The sequence below is a fragment of the Marmota marmota genome, unplaced genomic scaffold (assembly GCF_001458135.2).
Source record: "Marmota marmota marmota unplaced genomic scaffold, marMar, whole genome shotgun sequence".
NCBI classification, from domain to species: domain Eukaryota; kingdom Metazoa; phylum Chordata; class Mammalia; order Rodentia; family Sciuridae; genus Marmota; species Marmota marmota.
Window position 1 is genome coordinate 2,410,366 of NW_025999898.1, and position 18,161 is coordinate 2,428,526.

The following is an 18,161-nucleotide window of genomic DNA, read 5'->3' on the forward strand; positions in this document are numbered from 1 at the left end:
CAATGATTGTACTAGTTTGTATTGCCTGTGTTGAAGATTTTAGAAAGATTTTCTAGATGATTATGGAAGAGCCACGGTTTTACCTAATAAATTTTCAGGTCATCTCTTTTCCAAGCCTGACTGATGGACAAGTCCCAGGACTCATAGAGCCTAACCAAGTCATATGTCTTATAGACATGTGCAAAACCTGAAAACACTTAGAATGAAACTTCCCCTACTGACCTACTAGATTCAGAAACTGCTTAGGCTCAGAAGGCACTCAGGAATTTAAAGGGAGTCTAAACCCAATCAGCCTCTCAAGAAAGACTCACCATCAGGCATGAGCTCCACTACCAAGGTTGGGTAAGCGATGTTAGTGCAGCCAACTGGGGTGCCACAATATTTTTTACATTCTGAGGGAAGGACACAAGCAATTTTTTCTGGGGAGAGACAAAGAATCATGTCAGCAAACACACATTGGGGGAATACTTGTAAAATCCACCTTCTTAAAACAAGGTGTCAAATATAACATTTATGCCCAGGGCCCGGAAATGGTTCCACAATGAATGTAGATTGCAGTGAGCATCTCCATCCCATGCTCCTATACTTCTTGTCCTGATATACCCCCAACCTCTGACTGGGGAGGAAGGATGGTTCTTAAGTAGAGGAAGATGGGGGAAAAAAAGAGGGATCGGGAAGTTAAGAACTTTAGAAGTGGTCCAGAGGTAGAGAAATGAGTATGGCCTGTGAGCCTGCCAGACATTATGCTTAGGGTGAGATGGGGAGGAAGCACTTCAGCTAACAGTAGTGATAATTACCTTGTTTTCTCCTGAAAAAGCACAGTTGTTTGTGGTTCCCAATTTTTAGGTTTATTTGAAACAGCTCTTAGATGTAGAGTCAAATGTCTAAATAACTGAGGAAATTTCCTCAATGACAGGATTGTTGAATACCACTTCCAAAATATGGGAAATCTGGGTTACAGATAAAAAGTAAATAGCCTTGGAGGGGAAGGAACATAATCTAGAGCTTAGAAAGAATTCAAGAAATGTGTATAGGATTCAGATCAAGAAACATTTGTTTAATACTTGCTATATGAATATCTCATTTAGTGCTGCTCTATATTCAACCATAGCACTATTTTGTAAACAAGTATGTATAACATGCATTAGAATATAAACTATTCAGTTAGTTATACAGCCTTCCCACAGTGTCCATGGAGGGAACTGGTTCCAGGACACTACCTGACACCCAGTGGATACAAAACCCTGCAGGTGCTCAAGTACCTTATATAGCATAGTATAGAATTTGCATAACACATGCATATCTTCCTGAATACTTTAAATAACCTCTACATTACTTATAATACCTAATATGATATAAATGCTGTGTAAATATTTATGGTAACATGTTGAATAATAGCAAGGCAAGAAAGGCTACACATGTTCAAAAGAGATAAAATTTTTTTCTGAATATTTTCAAATCATAGTTGGTTGAATGCATGGACATGCAAGTCATGAATATAAAAGACCGACTGTATTTTTTTTTCATGACAGACAAGCCTGGGGTGAGTGTGGGAGCTATAATTGAGCACATGTTATTAAATTGAAGAGGCAAGTTGGATGCATATTGTGACTTTAAAAGATCTGAAAAATAAAATGAGAAAACAATTGACAGCATAAGAAATCAGGGAACACAACCCCAAACATCTTTGCCCTCAAGTTGCTCATTGTTGATAAGAGGGGAAAATGATGCTTGGTAATCATGGCAAGAAGAGGGCAGACTACAGGGAGCAGGAAGTTAGGGACTTTAGAAATGATCCAGAGGTAGAGAAATGAGTATGGTCTGTGAGTCTCCCAGAAGGTATTACCTGTGTAGAGAATGCGGCTGATCATCCCTGGCATCACCATGAGGAACATGGGCAGCAGCTTCATGTACCCACACAGGGTACAGCCGGCCTTCACATGAGACATATTCTTGGCTGAGAGGCAGCGCTGCACAATCACCTGCCATGGAAAGCCCAGTGAGAGAGGGGTGCAGCCCTGAGATCCCATGATATCCGACAGTTAGGTTCCCCATCCTGAGTCCTTGGCCTAAGACTCAAGACCATGTGAGGCCTCCCCTATGTTTCCCAGCCCCACAAGCCACTGATAGGCAGGAATCTGTGCAGTGCCCTGGGGATATTTTATTTACCCTGCATATCCAGCTTGAGTACCTGATCTGTGCACCAGTACCACAAGGCGAGGATGGCCAGCCCAAAGATGAGCCCAGGCCATGGGAGGTCTCCCTTCAGGGGATCTCGGAAGATGTGGAAGGAGTCTTCCCTTGGGGTGTAGCATTCTTCCTTGATGGTGGTGTTTCCATCAGAAATTAAGGTTGGAATGGCTTTCATATACTTTTCCATGAAGGCTTCATACCCTCCCACTTCATTGAAAGCTGGAAAACATTGGTACAAAAACAGTCTGAAATTTCCAACTCTTCATAGAGATTTCATCTCTGGGGCCTGAGAATTTGAGAGGACACCACCATCAGAGACAGCCCTTACTGTGTGGTCTTGGGCAAGTTATTTTCCCATTCTGTGCGTCAGCTTTCTCAACCGTAGAATGGAATTATTAACCCTGCCCAGCCCCCTTGGGGGCTACTATGAGGATCCAAAGCAAAAACTGTGAGAGTGTTCTAATCACAAACTTCTTTACAAAATGAAAGGTATTTCAATAATTTAAAGGAAGTTCATAGTATTGGATCACATGCAAAGACTTCTTCCCTCACTCCCTGTTGTTCGCCATGGTCCTTGGAACTCAGATCACAGGCTTATAGACTCTCAGTGACCAGTAGGAACCTGGACAGAGACCTACCACCTCTGGTCTCAGCAGTGTAATTCAATAACCAAGAAAATGAGGAATCTGGAACCCTGCCACCTTTCAGCTATGGGTTCTTTACAAGTCATTCCAGCCCTTATCTTGCTGACCCACAGGGTCTACTTGGGAGCTTTTATACCAAATGAAAGTTCATGGAAAACTGAACACTACAGAGAACATAAGAGTCTTTGCAGGACACATAGAAGTTCTTGTGCACCTAAAAATGAAGTGCATTTTACGTCCTCTCTGAACAAGTGTCAATAGACATAAGTTTCCACTGTTGTCTTTAGGATTTTCTAGGCAAGTAAAAACCTCAAGAAATGAGAGGGGCCCAACATTAAGTGGCCAATTTAGTTTTTTTTTTCCATTGAGAGGAAAATTGTCACATACTGTCAACAACTCATGAAAGTGGACATTTAACTTCAAAATGTAAGGAACATATAAGCTAAAACTGAAAACACAAAACTTGGATATATTTAACTTAATGGGTATTAAGTCTCATCTTTTCATCTTTTTCCCCCCTCAATTTCTCTGCAGACAAGAGGCCCACAGGGGGGTCAACTGACTGAGGCTATCAAGGGAGAACAGGAGCCCTAACATGAGTCCTCCTCAGTGATGGCCAATGTGGGTTGGACCACTGCCCTTCAAAGGACACTGACTGCCCCAAACTTTCTTTACCTGGCTCTGTATATCTTCCCCCACCCCCTCCTCAGCCTGCCCTTCCCCCACTTACCAAACCCAGTCAGGATAAAAGACCCCACCAGCATAATTGCTGTCTGCAAGGTGTCCGTGTAGATCACAGCTGCCAGGCCCCCTAAGCAGGCAAGAAGACAATATAGGTGACCTCATGTGGAAGATAGCCTATCTGCCTGCTTCCTCTTCCTATTGCCCATCATGACCTCTACTTCTTACACACAATCTGAGAAGCAACCCCATCCCCAGTCACCAACCTGCCTTTTCTACCCCCCACCCCTGCTTTTCAGTATTCTGCTATTTAAAAGTGTGTTCTCAACCTCCGCTTTTCACAGAAATGTTCTCAAGGCCTTAGGGAAAGAAGAATGTTTCTAAAGAACCTGATTTGACCATGTTAAGCCAAGGGATGGCTCAAAGGAGATGGCTGCTCTATGGTAAGAGAAAGCAGCTTCCAAATGAAGGCAAAGAAGAGCAAATTGCTGATAAGGAGATGCCTAGGAACATTACCAAATTGCCACATTTCAGAAGGCCACTTCTATGTCCATTCACTATTTCTCAGACTATCTGAGTAACTTTAGTCCTCAAAGATATGGAGCCCCAATTCAGCTGTAAGTTTCATTGCTGGTCCTGACCTTCCCAAACTAGGCAAAGTATCACCTCTGCATCCCTTTCTCCCTCCTGCAGTAGCTCTCAGTCCCCAGAATATCAAATCCAAGGCCTTTGAATTATCAAGCCTATGGCCCACACTCACCCTCATTACTCCTCAGTTGCCACTCTCCTTCAGCCAAGTGCATCCTTTTGCTTACCTTGCCTCCACCTCATGGCCTACCATTCCTACCTCCATTCTCAGCTCGCACATTCTTGCATCTGAAACTCCTCTGATCTTCCCAATTTAGTCACATTGTTTCTACAATTTGCAGGGCCAAGCTCTCCCTGAGGTCCTGTAAGAAGTTGCCCTATCCCAGCCTCTACTGGAGATTTCTGAGACCACTCAGGTAACTACTAGTAGATACCCAGAAAATGCCCATTCTCAAACTGTTTCCTGGGTGTATCTCTCTTCTTCAAGAAATGCCTAATACTGAGCTGAACTTGAGATGCTGGTTCACTTGAACAGACTCACCTGTGATTGTGTAAAGCCCAGTGATTGCTAATAAGAGAAAGATGGCCAGGTATATATCCAGGCCCAAAGCCAGATTGATGAATATGGCTCCAGCAAAGATGGATGCCTAGAAGAAGAGGAAAGGCAGAGTTAGAAGTGACAGAAGCCTGTTAGCCACAGGATGCATACTGTATTCCCATGTTTCCAAACTAGCTTTATTCAGGATGATAATTTGTATTCCAGAAAAAGGATTCCATGGTTAAAAATGCCTGGAAAATGCTGAATTAAAAAGGTTAAGGCAATTACTTTGCCACACAACTTCTCTGAATCTTTAGTATATACCATCCTCTGTGAAGGTGAACATGAGCACAGAACACAAACTTCACCAACTTATTTAACTTTGAAACTTTTTTTGCCAAGGAATAACTATTAACACCTTGATGTTCCTCCTAACCCACCTGTAGACTGCTGTTCTTAGCTATTATCCATAATTTATACCTCAATGTACACAAGTCTGTCAGCTCTATTCCCAACCACAAGTTTTAGTGCTACAGAATCCATGAGTGGAAATCCCAAACCCAAACAAATAATGAAGAGAACTTTAGAAAGATTATAATTTTATCTCTCTTATTTGGCTCTATTATTTGGTCTAATGTCAATTTCATGCTTACTTGTTAATGTTTGAGCCCTGGAGAATGAATTAACCCCCAATACCCAAGATGGGCTTCTGAGGACCCCATGAATTAGCTCCAGTCCTCCCAGATCTTCCCTGAAGATTCTCATTCCAGAGATCTAATGCCATCATCATTCTTGGGGAAGGAGGATAGGCAGAGCTAGGAGGTTGGAAGAGAGAGGGTGATTTAGAAAGAGACCCCATCACTGGAAGCTGGCGGTCAGAGGACCTGAGTTTTAGATACCATCACTGAGTACCCTTAGGCAAAACATTTTGCTTTTCCACTTCTCAGTGTCTTCATCTTTAAAGCAGGAAGTCCTGACTCCAGGTGCTTATCTCAGGGGCTGGAAATGGGAAAAGCCTGCAGCCAAGAAAAACATTCCCCAACCAGGTCCTGGATGGATTCATCCTGCCCTCTGCAGCAGCCCAAGAGGAGGAAAGAACCCCTGCTGTACTCTATGCTTGCTAAATGCAAATGACCACTTTTTCCTGACTGCACATGAAGCCACTTGAAATTGTGCTGAATACTCATAATGCCATCCCATGCCTCCAAACAGTTACACAAAGTTATACAAATTAAAAGGGCCCCATTCATGATTACAGCAGGATGCTGTCAAATTCATACACTTTTGATTTGGTGGAATAACTAACAAACACAAATGAGTTATAAAAAGAGTTCAAGGCTGCTACTATTTCCTTAGAAATGCCCACAATTGGCTTATTTTCCAAGGAAAGGTAATTTTTAGTGTTTTATGATAACATGTCATGGTAGACTGTGATTCTCTTATTAATATTTGCCTTACTGTCAACAAGCTCAGATAAAGTATTACACAACCCCAAGATAATTCTATAAATGAAGCTTATAAAGACTTCTTGAAATGTTGATCTCATATAAATCTTGTTTTATGACATTCTATTTCCGTCTAGTACAGATAAAGAATTCTAAGCAAATCTCCCTGGCAAATAAATTCTTCCTCCCATGAGTCATTCCTACCTCCAAGATAAATTCTGCCCTTGAAACCCCAAATGCCAGCAGAAACAACTGGGGATATGATAGCTGAGTTCATGAAAGTGACTGGATCTGAGTGAATTCACTTTAGCCTGGGGTTTCTGGCATTAGTCTTTGGGTCTCTCTCAATGAACCAATTTTTCCTTCTTCACTGCTGGATTGTTGTTGTTGTTGTTTTAAAAATACCTTTATTTTATTTATTTATTTTTATGTGGTGCAGAGGATCGAAACCAGTGCCTTGCACGTGCTAGGCAAGTGCTGTGCCACTGAGCCACAACCCCAGCCCCTGGCTTTTTTTTCTTTCTCCCTTCAATTATAGGAATTTTATAGTTTACTAAGGGCTTTCAGATGCACATGTTATTTTGATCCTTAAAACAACATTGAAAAGTAAAGAATCACTTTTCTGTAACATTTTCTGCTAAGTCATTTTAACCAATTTTTAAAATTGACTTTAAAACAAAATTTTGAATAAAATAATGTGTGTGGTTTTAAAACAAACAGCATGGAAAGTTATATATTGAAAAGTAAAATGTTAAATGCTGAAAAATCATCACTCTTCCCAAAGGCAAACACTGTTGAGAGTTTTTTTGTCTACTAGTTATTTTTAAATAGTTTGCTGAAACTTAGATATCAACAGTTATGTTCTCCATCCCCTAAAAGTAATGATGCTGAAGTTAAAAATCGAAAAATGTGTAAAATTTTTGCTAAGAGCAGGGGGAAATGAAACAAAATGGTGTGGGTACTTTTTGTGTGTGTATGTGCAAGAGGTGTTTGCTGGGGATCAAAACCTGGGCCTTGCACTAGCTAAAAAGTGCTCTGTTTCTGACTAAATCCCAGCCAGTGTGCACATTCTGATTGAAATTTTATAATAAAAGAATACACAAAATATATAAAAGATTGAAATATGGAAATGAAAATGTTTGTATTAGTTAGAGGATTATCGATGTTTCTTCACCCTAAGATTTTCTTAAATGCCTTGAAGTTTCAAAAGTAGAGCAGAAATTTTTAAAATGTTCTTTAAGGATAAATGGGTGTGTGGGGGTATAGCAAAAATATAAAAATAAAGATGGGAGGCTGGGGTTGTGGCTCAGTAGTAGAGGGCTTGCCTCCCAGGCATGGGGCACTGGGTTCAATCCTCAGCAACACATAAATAAATAAAATAAAGATATTGTGTCCATCTACAACTAAAAAAAATTTAAAAAACAAAGATGGTAAGAATACGTATGAAGTTAAAGTTAGCATTTACCTCTTAGGAAGGAGGGAACTGGGATCAAGAGGAAGTACGGAGAAAAGGGTGCAGATACGTTATGTTTTGTTTCTTTTTAAAAATGTTAAATTGTGTTAGTTGTGTTGGCACACACTTGTAATCTCAGTGACTCAGAGAATTGCAAATTCAAAGCCAGTTTCAGCAATTTAACAAGACTTTGTCTCAAAATAAAAAGAAGAGCTAAGAGCAGGGGAGAAGATGTAGCCCAGTGGTAATGCTCCCTTCCATTCAATCCCTAATACCACAATAAATTAATAATAAATAGTTAGATCTACAAAATTTGCGTGGATAGATATCAAGGTGTTTGCCATATTATTATTCTTTGTTCTTTTCTGTATGTTTTAAATATTTCATTGAATTATTTTTATTTAGAAAAGCAGGGGACTATATAGGAAATACACCATGATAGTGGTATAATAGCCCTGAGAACAATGGTGATAATAGCACCAGGAAAAACTTTGCTGTCTACCACAAATTACATGCATGCCAGATTTCTGTCTTCTTAAAACATTCCTGACAAGTCTCTGGTTATTCCCTGTCTGTACATGGATCTCGCAAGGCCTTCTCTCCTCTCTTCTTATCTATCATAAACCATCTGTGCACACACACACACACACACACACAACGCTCACTTATCATGTGTAATTCATAAAACTGAGGCTTTATCTCAAGTGATCATGCTTATTTGAATAATATATAGCTTTGATATAAAAGGAGTTTTCTATAATCCTCAGTTTTACAGTAATCATCCCAAATTGCTCCTTTCCTAAACTACTGTTAAATGCCTTAAGAAAAAAAGGGATAGAGAAAAAGAGAAAGAAGGAAGGGAAGGAGGAAAAATGAAAGGAAGAAGGAAAGGAAAGAAGCAAGCAAAGAAAAAAGGGAGAGAGATGGAAATTTCCCTGATGTTGCTAAAACAAAATCAACTCAAAGTGAAATAGAAAAGTATGGTCCTCTAGGTTCAAGGATTGGCAATTTTTTCCCATAAAGTCAGGTAAGAAACATTTTCAGCTTTGCAAGCCATACCATCATTCCAACTCTACAGGTAAAACATGAAAGCATCATAGACAACATAAACAAATGGGCTTCTCTGTGTTCCAAGAAAATGTTATTTACCCAAGCAAATAGTAGGTTGGTTTCTCCCAAGGGCTTTGAAAGTTTAGTTGATCAGTTTCCATGGGACTCTTAGGAAATAATAAAAATTCAGACCCCAGCTAGAAAATCTTTAAGAGAACTGAGTCTCTGATTTTGATGAGTCTTGTGTGGGTTGTTTGGCTTCAGTGCAGAGGTTTTTAGGATGCTGTGATTTGATATGTGTGTTTGCTGTCCATTCTGGTTCTAAGATGTATCTGAGCACCCAGTAAATCCTACCTGGCAATGAGGTTTCAGATACAGAAGCATTATTATTCAAATTTCTCTTTCCATTTGTGAAAGTGAATAGCCCAGGTAATAAGCATTCAAATCTTAAGCAAAAGCCAAAGTTTTTATTTTTACCCAAGGATCCCAAATGGACAGCAGAGTCACTGTTTATTGCAGTCATGATCTGTGATAATAGCCACGGGAAATACAAACAAGGACATTCAGTTATCACATGTAATTCATAAAATCTGATGCTTTATCTCAAGTGATTGCACACATTTGAATAAGATGCACCATGCCAGGAAACCTTACATAACAAAATGCTTCTCGGAGTTTGATAAGGCAGGTGCTCAAAGGAACCAATAAAATGGAGGAGTTCATGGAGAGACATCAGTTCAGGGTCTCTGAGCTGGAAAGAATATAACCTCAAGATGGCAGCCATAGCAAAGGCTCCTCGCCACCACTACCCACACACCTGCAATATGCTTTGCTGTCTACCTCAAATTACATGCATGCCAGATTTCTGTCTTCTTAAAACATTCCTGACAAGTCTCTGGTTATTCCCTGTCTGTACATGGATCTCACAAGACCTTCTCTCCTTTCTTCTTATCTATCATAAACCATCTGTGCACACACACACACACACACACACAAATTGGTTAATCTTTGTTTGTGATACACACTATACTTACCTAGTCACTTTGTTAACTAATAGTTCTTTTCTTTTATCCATGATCCCTGCACTCCTGTGTACTGGGCTCCTAGCAGGTACAATTGACATCAAGGTATTTCTTTTGTTTTCATGTCTGAATTCTGTGTATGTATTTCTTTATAAATTTTCAAGTTCTACACCCCATGGTAAACCTGAAGCCAGCCAAATGTACAGCGAAAGCCTTGTCTCTCTCCACACACCTCCCTCCTTCAGGACCTCCAGACACCCAGCGTACAATTGATGTTCTTCACAGTCCTTTCAGATCTTTCTCTCACCAACTCGTTTATATTATGAGATTCATTTAACTGCTTCCCTTAATTTTTCAAGCAGTCTTAAGTTTTAACGCTCTCTGTACTGGAGGAATGAAAGATAGAAGACACATAAGGTCAAAATATTTAGATTAGTGTCAGGAAACCTGCTTTTCATCCTGGTTCTGCTCCTCTTTAACCCTCCAAAGTCTCTTTCCCTCCCTAAACCTTATTTGCCCATATATAAAATGAGAGCTTAGGACATACTACTAGCTGATTTATCCCATTTCATCATTCTACACCTTCATCTTACCTAAGCATAAGACAAAAGTGTGAAACCACAGACTTTGAGACTAGAGAGACCCAGATTTCAATCCTGCCTTTGCCTTATGCTAGCTGGGGAAAATTACCTAACTTCTCTGAGGCTTCATTTTCTCTTCCATAAAGTGAAAAGTAAAAACAGAAACCCCTACCCGTGCCATTCACTTATGAGAACAAGAGATAATGGAAGTAAAGCCCCTGACACTGAATATACTGGCACTAAGTGGAGCTATCATCCTTCTTAAACATTTGTCAAGCGATCATGTTTGGGCAATGGATGGAACAAATATGATGTTTATTAGGGCCTCTAGTAGGGAGTACAAGAAATCATACAGAGAGGCAACAGACAATGCCATATATGATTCAAAAGCAAAATTTAGAAAAAGCTGATGCTAGGAAACATTCCTCATCAAGATCTGAGCAGGAAGAAGATGCCCCTCACCTACCTGGGGACTCTCAATCCAAGGAGGTTTAATCAGTAACCTGAAAAATAGGTGGGATGATAGGGAAGGTAGGAAGAGAGGTTGGACATTTATTTATATGACTACCCCTATACCAGCTCCAAGGGCAAAGAGTGCCCTTTCCGTGGCAACTGCAGTCAACAGACTTTCACCAGCTTGAACTGTGGACTTGGAGAATGTTTGCCTCTGAAAAGGGGAAACCCATTACCCTTCTCTATGTGCTCAAGAGACTGGTACCACCTCACAAACTGAAATCTAAGGGACAGTTCCGTCACCAGCTTCCTGCTACTTTTAGAGTGACCTTCCCACCCTCTTGCTTATCTACAGTAAAGGCTCACTTCAATTTCAACCCATCTCAGATATTAGCCAGGGCAGATCTTTTACAAAATTCTAAAACTGGTTTAATCTCTCCTTTGGTGTTGGAAAAGGTGGAATTTAAAAAAAAGGGAGAAAAACTTGCTAAGCCAATCACATGCTTTTTTGATAGAGCAATAAGTACTTTGTATCTGCTGGAAAGGGGAAAAGCCAGAGCCACTCCTAGGTGATATCAGAAAATGCCAATTCTCTCTCTGCCCTGCTGTATGAGAGCTGAAGGCTCTCTCAATCAGTTATGTTTTTCATCGTCTCTTACATTTCAGTAACTTTATGCTTTCAAATGAATTCACTGAATCCTAACTACCCACCACTCAGTGAGGTCGACAAGGCAATTATTATTCCCAGTTTCCTCATGAAGAAGGGACATCTAAAGGGTTTATGCCATTTGCTCCCAGATCACCTGTTAGTGAGCAATGAATGGACCAGGAGTCCAGCTTCCTCCGATTATACTGCTAGGTGGTTTGTCACCAAGGTCATACTGGTCCTATTTTCATTCTCTTATTCTTTATTATTCAACCACTGACCCACCCTTCCTTCCTTCTTTTTGTTCTTTCCTTTCTTCCTTCCTTCCACTATTGCTTTAACCTTTATCAGGTAATTACTTTGGAGATAGAAAAATGCCAAGCAAAACCTATAAGCAAGTTTTCCTATCTTTTTTGGACTGTCAGTATCTTAGAACTCAGAGGTTTCCGAGGTTGGTTTGGAAGAGTTGTTTTGTTCTATTTTTGGATTTTTGCTTGGTTTTGTTTTACCATCATGGCGAATGGACTTGAACGCTTCCAAGAAAGGAAAAGTGAAGTGAGGAAGGAAGAGGAGGCTTGTTCCGGTAGGCCAGTCAAAAGATCTTCTCAGCTTTCAAATGTGCCCAGTGGCCAGCCAATCCCTGAGAAATCTCAGCCTACAAACTGGAGCCTGCAGTTCTAGGCTGGAAGGGAGGGTAGGATAAAGGGCCACTACTGGGAGCATCCCAGTGGTTGGGTTTAGAGAGAATAAAAGTCCCCCAGAGGTTTAGCAATGAAAGGTCCAGGGAACTGATTCCAAGTGAATACTAGGAGCCTCATGCAGTGAAAAGGACAGTGAACTAAGGCACACAGAGCTGGTTTTTATTCCCAACATAGGATTCTGAGAAGTACTTTACATCCCCAGGTTTTTTCATTCCCCTTTTGCAGAGGATTGCATATCTCCCCTTCAAAACTCATGTTAAAACAGTCCTCAAAACCATGTTATAGTATTTGATAGTATTTGGAGGTAGAGCCTTTGGGAGTAAATTGGGATTAGATAAGGTCATCAGGGCCAGCCACTATGACCAGGGAAGGGAGATATGAGCTGACTCATACTTGCTCTGTTTTGTTCTGTAATACCTCCTGTCCTGTTAAAGAGGTCTTCATCAAATGAAGGTCTTTTGATATTAGGCTTTCCAGTCTCCATATTCATGAGCCAAATAAACTTCTATTTTTATAATTAACCAAGTCTGTGGTATTCAGTTATAGCACAGAAAATAGAACTATCAATTAACAAAGAATGTCACTGTTCCCTTTCAAAATTGGTATTGACTGTCTATGTTGAACAGTCTCAGAAATATCACATGGAGTCAGATTTTAACTTGATAGGACACAAATTTTCATGGCTGCCTCAGGTTGAGGCCAGTCCTTAGATGTTCTTAACTCCCTTTTTTTAAAAAATTGAGTAATAAATATTTAACATGTTTATCCTGTAAACCATGATGTTTTGAAATGGGTATATATTACTTAATGGTTCAATAGAGTCAGCTCACATATGTATAACCTCCCAAATATGTGTGTATGTGAGAACAGTCAAAATCAGTTCTCTTAGCAATTCTCAAGTATATACAACATGTTGTCATTGACTGTAGTCACCATGCTGTACAATAGATCTCTTGAAATTATTTCTCCTGTTTACCTGAACTTTTCCATCCTTTGACCAAGATTCCCCCTTCCCACCAGCCTCTGGTAACATTATTTCAGATTAGGTGGTTTTTGTTTTTCTGTGTTCAGCTTATTTCACTTAACACAGTATCCTCCAGGTTCATCCATATTGTCACAATTAAAAGTTTCTTTCATTATTTAAAGAGCTAAATAGAATGCATTCTGCTGTCATATAAATAAAAAAATTAAAATAGAGCTAAATAGTACTCTATTGAGTGTACATATACCAAATTTACTGTACCCATTCATTGGTTGATGGTCACTTAGGTTGATTCCATGTCTTGACTATTGTGAATCATGCTGCAATTAATGTGGGAGTACAGGTATTTTTTTTAAACATATTCATTTCATTTCCTTTAAATATATACCCAGAAGTGAAATTGCTGGATCATATGGTATTTTAATTCTTTAACTCCCTCTCAATCTTCTAATAAGAACAGCTTTTACTGAAACTTTGTAAACCAGTTATGTTTCCAACCTGTGCCACAGTGGGGAACAAGGAGTTCCACTAAACTTCACTGGCTCTTTGATGCATGAAACAGGACTTTACCCTGAGCAGCAAGAAAGCTTATGGAACCAAGTTCATAGAGACACATAGAGCTGCCTCTTGGTGAATGACAGCTTCTGAGGAAGCTTCTGAGGCATCCAGGGCCCAATCCACAGTGCAACATACTCACTGAGATCTTAGTAAATATATAGAGCAGCAAGGACAGAACAGAAAGGTAAATCTGGATCCGCTTGCCTCCAAACCTCTTCCGCAGGTACTCTGGCATTGTCACCACCTGCATGAAATGTAAGAGAGGTCATCACCAGCTAGAGTGACCAGAGAGCCCAGAGGACACAGAAAAATGAGAGCCACAATAGTATGGTCAAGGATTCATTATCCTTGTTGGCCTGGGAAGTTTGCAAAGTGGCCAGGTGACCACAGACATTCAGCCATTTGCTCAATTCAATCTCACCTGCCCTACCACTATAGGAGTAGCTAGGCATTATTCCAGTACATAGAAAGTGCCAAATAAACACCTGTTTTTGAATGAATACATAACTGGACTTAACTAAGGAAGCAGATCCTTGTCCTGGAGAGGAGGGGAAATGTATATAGATATATCTATATATAGGGAGATATATTCCTATATAGAGCACCTACTGAAAAACAAGACATCATAACATTGATGGCATATTGCCAGTGTACCAAACTAGTCAACTAGGCTGGATGTGACCTTCAACATGCTCTTCACATAGGCAGTGCCAAGGATCATAGCTATAAGTCTGCCCAAATACTTCTGATATTACTTCCTCTACCCCAAGATTGTTGTCCTCTGGGACAAAACATGTGTCACCATCAATCTGTGAGTATCCAGAAGATGTAGCACCTTCCCTGTTTTTCCCATATTGCTTTTAGCTCCTAATATGCAAAGTTACACATAGGAGGTGCTCAGTATATCTCACTAAACAGGTGATACTAAAGCTAGCCTACGTAAAATATCAGAGAGACACAGTCAGGATACCAAGCATGCATTTGATAGTTGAGTACCAGCTACATGCTCAGCAAACAAGAACTACTGATGTACATAAATAAAGAGGAAATACAGTTCTTTTTCTCAATCTGCTTCCTTTCTGAAGGCAGAAACTTGACATAGTTGTACATCAAGAGCAAATGCATGGCCATTTAGTAAAGGGAGAAACCCAGAGCGAGGGGACAGGATGTTTCAGAGGGGTTTGAATAGTGTGGGATTTCTTAGGAAATCTTCTTAGAGGGAAGAGTCATGAGTCTTGACAGAAAAGAACCAGGGGTGCTGTTCAGTGCCCCTAGGGAGCCAGGAACTATTTTACAACCAAGAACTAAAAGCAAACACAGGTTATCTTTGCCATTTATTCCACAGAGTCTCCTCTGTCCCCCAGAAGGATCAAAGTCACATATATATTTGTCAGCAGGGAATGGAATAACAGAATGAGTACTTACCCCAGCTTTAATATAAATGGGAACAAACACCCAGCCCAGCACAACCACTAAAAACAGGGCCTGAAACCAAAACAAGAGGTGGATTCAAATCAGGAGGAACCTTAACCCATCCCTACTTACCTGAAGGACCCCTCAGCTACTGCAGAAAAATCACCCAGCACTTTCTTTTTTGGACTGAAGAACAACTCTTAGGTGGCCATTAGAGACTGTAGGATGCCTTAGTTGCCCAATTGGCCCAAAGAAACAGAAACTGGGCAACAGCAGAGGAATCCCAGGAAGCTACTGCTATCATCACAACCTTGGGCCACAACCAGAAGACTGAGATCTCTTTTGACTCTTCCCTATATTTTACAGGGGGTAAAATACCATTTAGAGAATAATAATAATAGATGGTGCAATGGGTTAGACATCATTACCCTGAGTACATGTATGAAGACATGAATGGTGTGAAAATACTTTGTGTATAATCAGTGACTTGAAAAATTATGCTCTATACGTGTAATATGAAATGAATTGCATTCTGCCATCATGTATAACAAATTAGAATAGATAAATAATTTAATAAGAAAGAGAATAATAACAATAATAATAATTGGTGATAAGCATTTCCAAACTTATAACATGGCTAGAAAGGTCTGGGGCCTCATCTTTTTAACACCAAAGGGAAAGAGAAAAAATACTCTTACCATCCTTCCAGTGTTATCTCCCATGCTACTCTGGTGGAAGGAACGCTTGGGCTCCTAAAACCATGCTCCTCCATCTGCATCCCAGGATGGCTCTGAGCAGTCAGGTACTCTCTCAAGCTCCTCTGGACACAGACTGGCCCGGCTAAGTGCTAATATTCTGCTATAGTTTGGGTATTGTTTAGCATGTCCCCTAAAGGTTCATGTATTAGAGGCTTAGTCCTCAGCATAGTGGGAGGTGGTGGAACATAGAATGAGGTGGAGCATAGTATAAGGTTCTTAGGTCACTGTGGGTGCTGTTCATGGAGGAGATTAAGGTAGTTCTGAAGTGACCCCCTGGAAGTTACAGAAAGTGTTTAAATACCTGACTCTGGCCCCACCCATCTCTCTGACTTCTTATTTTGGGTGATATTACCTCTCACATACAATGCTGCTATTGTCTTTCACCAGGAGATGCCACAGTCAAGTGGGTCCCTCACAAGGACCTGCAACATGCTGCTTGGACTTTTGACTTTCAAAAACATGAGCTAAATAAACCTCATCTTCAGCTGACATCTGGTATTTCATAATAGTCACTCAAAACAGACTTGTACAGGCTCTTTTCCACTTCTATAACCCAGTAACACTGATGCTACTCACATTCCATTCGAAAGCCCCAGTGGCAATCCCTGAAGCTGCTCCAGTCCCAGCTAGCCCCACAAAGTGGTCACTTCCAATGTTACTGGCAAAGAGAGAGGCTCCAACCTGGAAACATAAAGTCAGGAGAGAAGTCAGGAGCAACCCAGTGACATGATTCATGTTCTTCTCTGTAATTTCCTCCCATGTCCCTTCTGAATTTGAGATTATAGACTTTATCTAAAATTTCTCCATTTTGACCTTGCTTGTGACTCATAAGCCCTCTTCATCCCCTGATGGGGTGCAAAAGGCTGTTATAAACACTTACACAGTTTTACTGCCACTACGCTTGAGGATCTGCATCAGACCAAACTAAGCAGGTTTGATTAGATGGTAATTGGGGAAATAACATGATGTCATACCACAAAAGGCAAAAAGACCATGTGCGTCCTTTTCCCTTTAGGCAGTTTGTGATCACATTTGGCTGCTTACATTTCCTGTCCAACAAGGTTGGCAAAAGAGAATATAGAAAAATTAGAGAATTTCAGGCTAGGGATGTAACTCAGTTTCTAGAGTGCTTGCCTCACATGCACAAGGCCCTGGGTTCAATCCCTGGCACCACAAAAAAAAAAGGAGAGTGAAATTAGAGAATCTTGCAGAATTTGATGGATCCAAGCATATCAGCTTGAGGCCCTCTTGCAATACCTGTGCATACACAACTCTAACAAGAACTTCCCACCTTTCCAGGCAGCTGAATCTATGGTAGAACATTTAATTTTTAAAAATTAAGACCCTCTTTACCTTGAGCTGAAACCAACCAATGTCCTACTTTCACCCTAGTGATACAGAACAAATCTCTCTTCCATAAGCTCTTACTATATCTAAAGACAGAGGTAATGCACTCCCCTCTTATTCCCCAATCCAAACTTCCTCTTATTGTATGTTTGCTTCTCCTTAGCCATGGACTTGAATCTCATCGCCCTGTTCTTCTCTGCTTCCCTTAGCCCCATCTTTCTCCCCAAGTGGGTCTCAAAACCAAGTAGATTAATCTATACATGAGCTGTCCAGAATGAGACAGGATGCCCTTCTTGCCTTTCCATCTGGCTTTAACATCCTCCAGCTCCAAATTCTTTTTTAAAGCTTCATGATTCTTGGCAGTACTGAAGATTGAGCCAGTTCCTCTAATTTCTAGCACTATTGGAGGATCAGCCTCTAAATTATTTGGAAAATTTAACAAGATCATTTTTTTTTCTCCCAACATTTGTGGGGAGAAATGATTTGCCTGGACGTTTTCTTTTGTGATTTAATTAGTTTTCCCTTTAGAGAAGGCTCACAGGAAGCCATCCAAACTAGTGGGGATTGCATCTATCTTTTGAACCAAAGACAGACATTACTCTATTTAATAACTCCTTCAGTGCTTAACTCAGTCGTAGAGATGTGTTCCCAGAACTTGTACTATTCACAGTGCTCTGCAAACCAGGGACATGGCTTCCCTTTGGAGCTTGTGAGAAATGCAACCCCTCAATTGCCTCCCAGAGACTTAGTGAATGAGAGTTATACCTCTCCACTCCACATGATTCATATGCACTTTTAGGCTTAAGGAGTCTTCCCTAATCTGTATTAGAAGTCATCATTCTCTCCTTAATGTTGTTTTGCTCTCTCTTGGGAAGCAGAAGTGCAGTCCCTAGCTATACAATTACAATGCTAAGATCTGGAGGACAAAAAGTTTGGGGTGAAAGAGGCTGTCTCCAAAGTCTCCTGTTTTACCTCCAGAATTTTAAAGGTCTGTTACCAGGGCATTTATCCTTCCCAGTGGGAGATACTATAACTCAAACCACGTGTCAAGATATGGCATGAGGACTGAACAAAACTTTAACCATCTCACCTCTAAAATCCCAGAGTT

The 18,161-nt window shown here is 40.4% G+C and overlaps 1 protein-coding gene across 1 annotated transcript in view; it reads right to left on the reverse strand.

Annotated features, from left to right (window-relative positions):
• Positions 1–18,161, reverse strand: part of LOC107158503 (sodium/glucose cotransporter 1-like) — an 82,727-nt gene that overhangs the window by 36,208 nt on the left and 28,358 nt on the right. Inside the window, exons 4-11 of the mRNA XM_015504951.2 lie at positions 16,283–16,387; positions 14,961–15,020; positions 13,675–13,779; positions 4,648–4,753; positions 3,568–3,648; positions 2,192–2,412; positions 1,847–1,982; positions 312–419 (exon numbers count right to left, since the gene is read on the reverse strand). Of these exons, the coding sequence (XP_015360437.2) occupies positions 312–419; positions 1,847–1,982; positions 2,192–2,412; positions 3,568–3,648; positions 4,648–4,753; positions 13,675–13,779; positions 14,961–15,020; positions 16,283–16,387 (922 nt within the window). The remainder of the gene's footprint in view (positions 1–311; positions 420–1,846; positions 1,983–2,191; positions 2,413–3,567; positions 3,649–4,647; positions 4,754–13,674; positions 13,780–14,960; positions 15,021–16,282; positions 16,388–18,161) is intronic.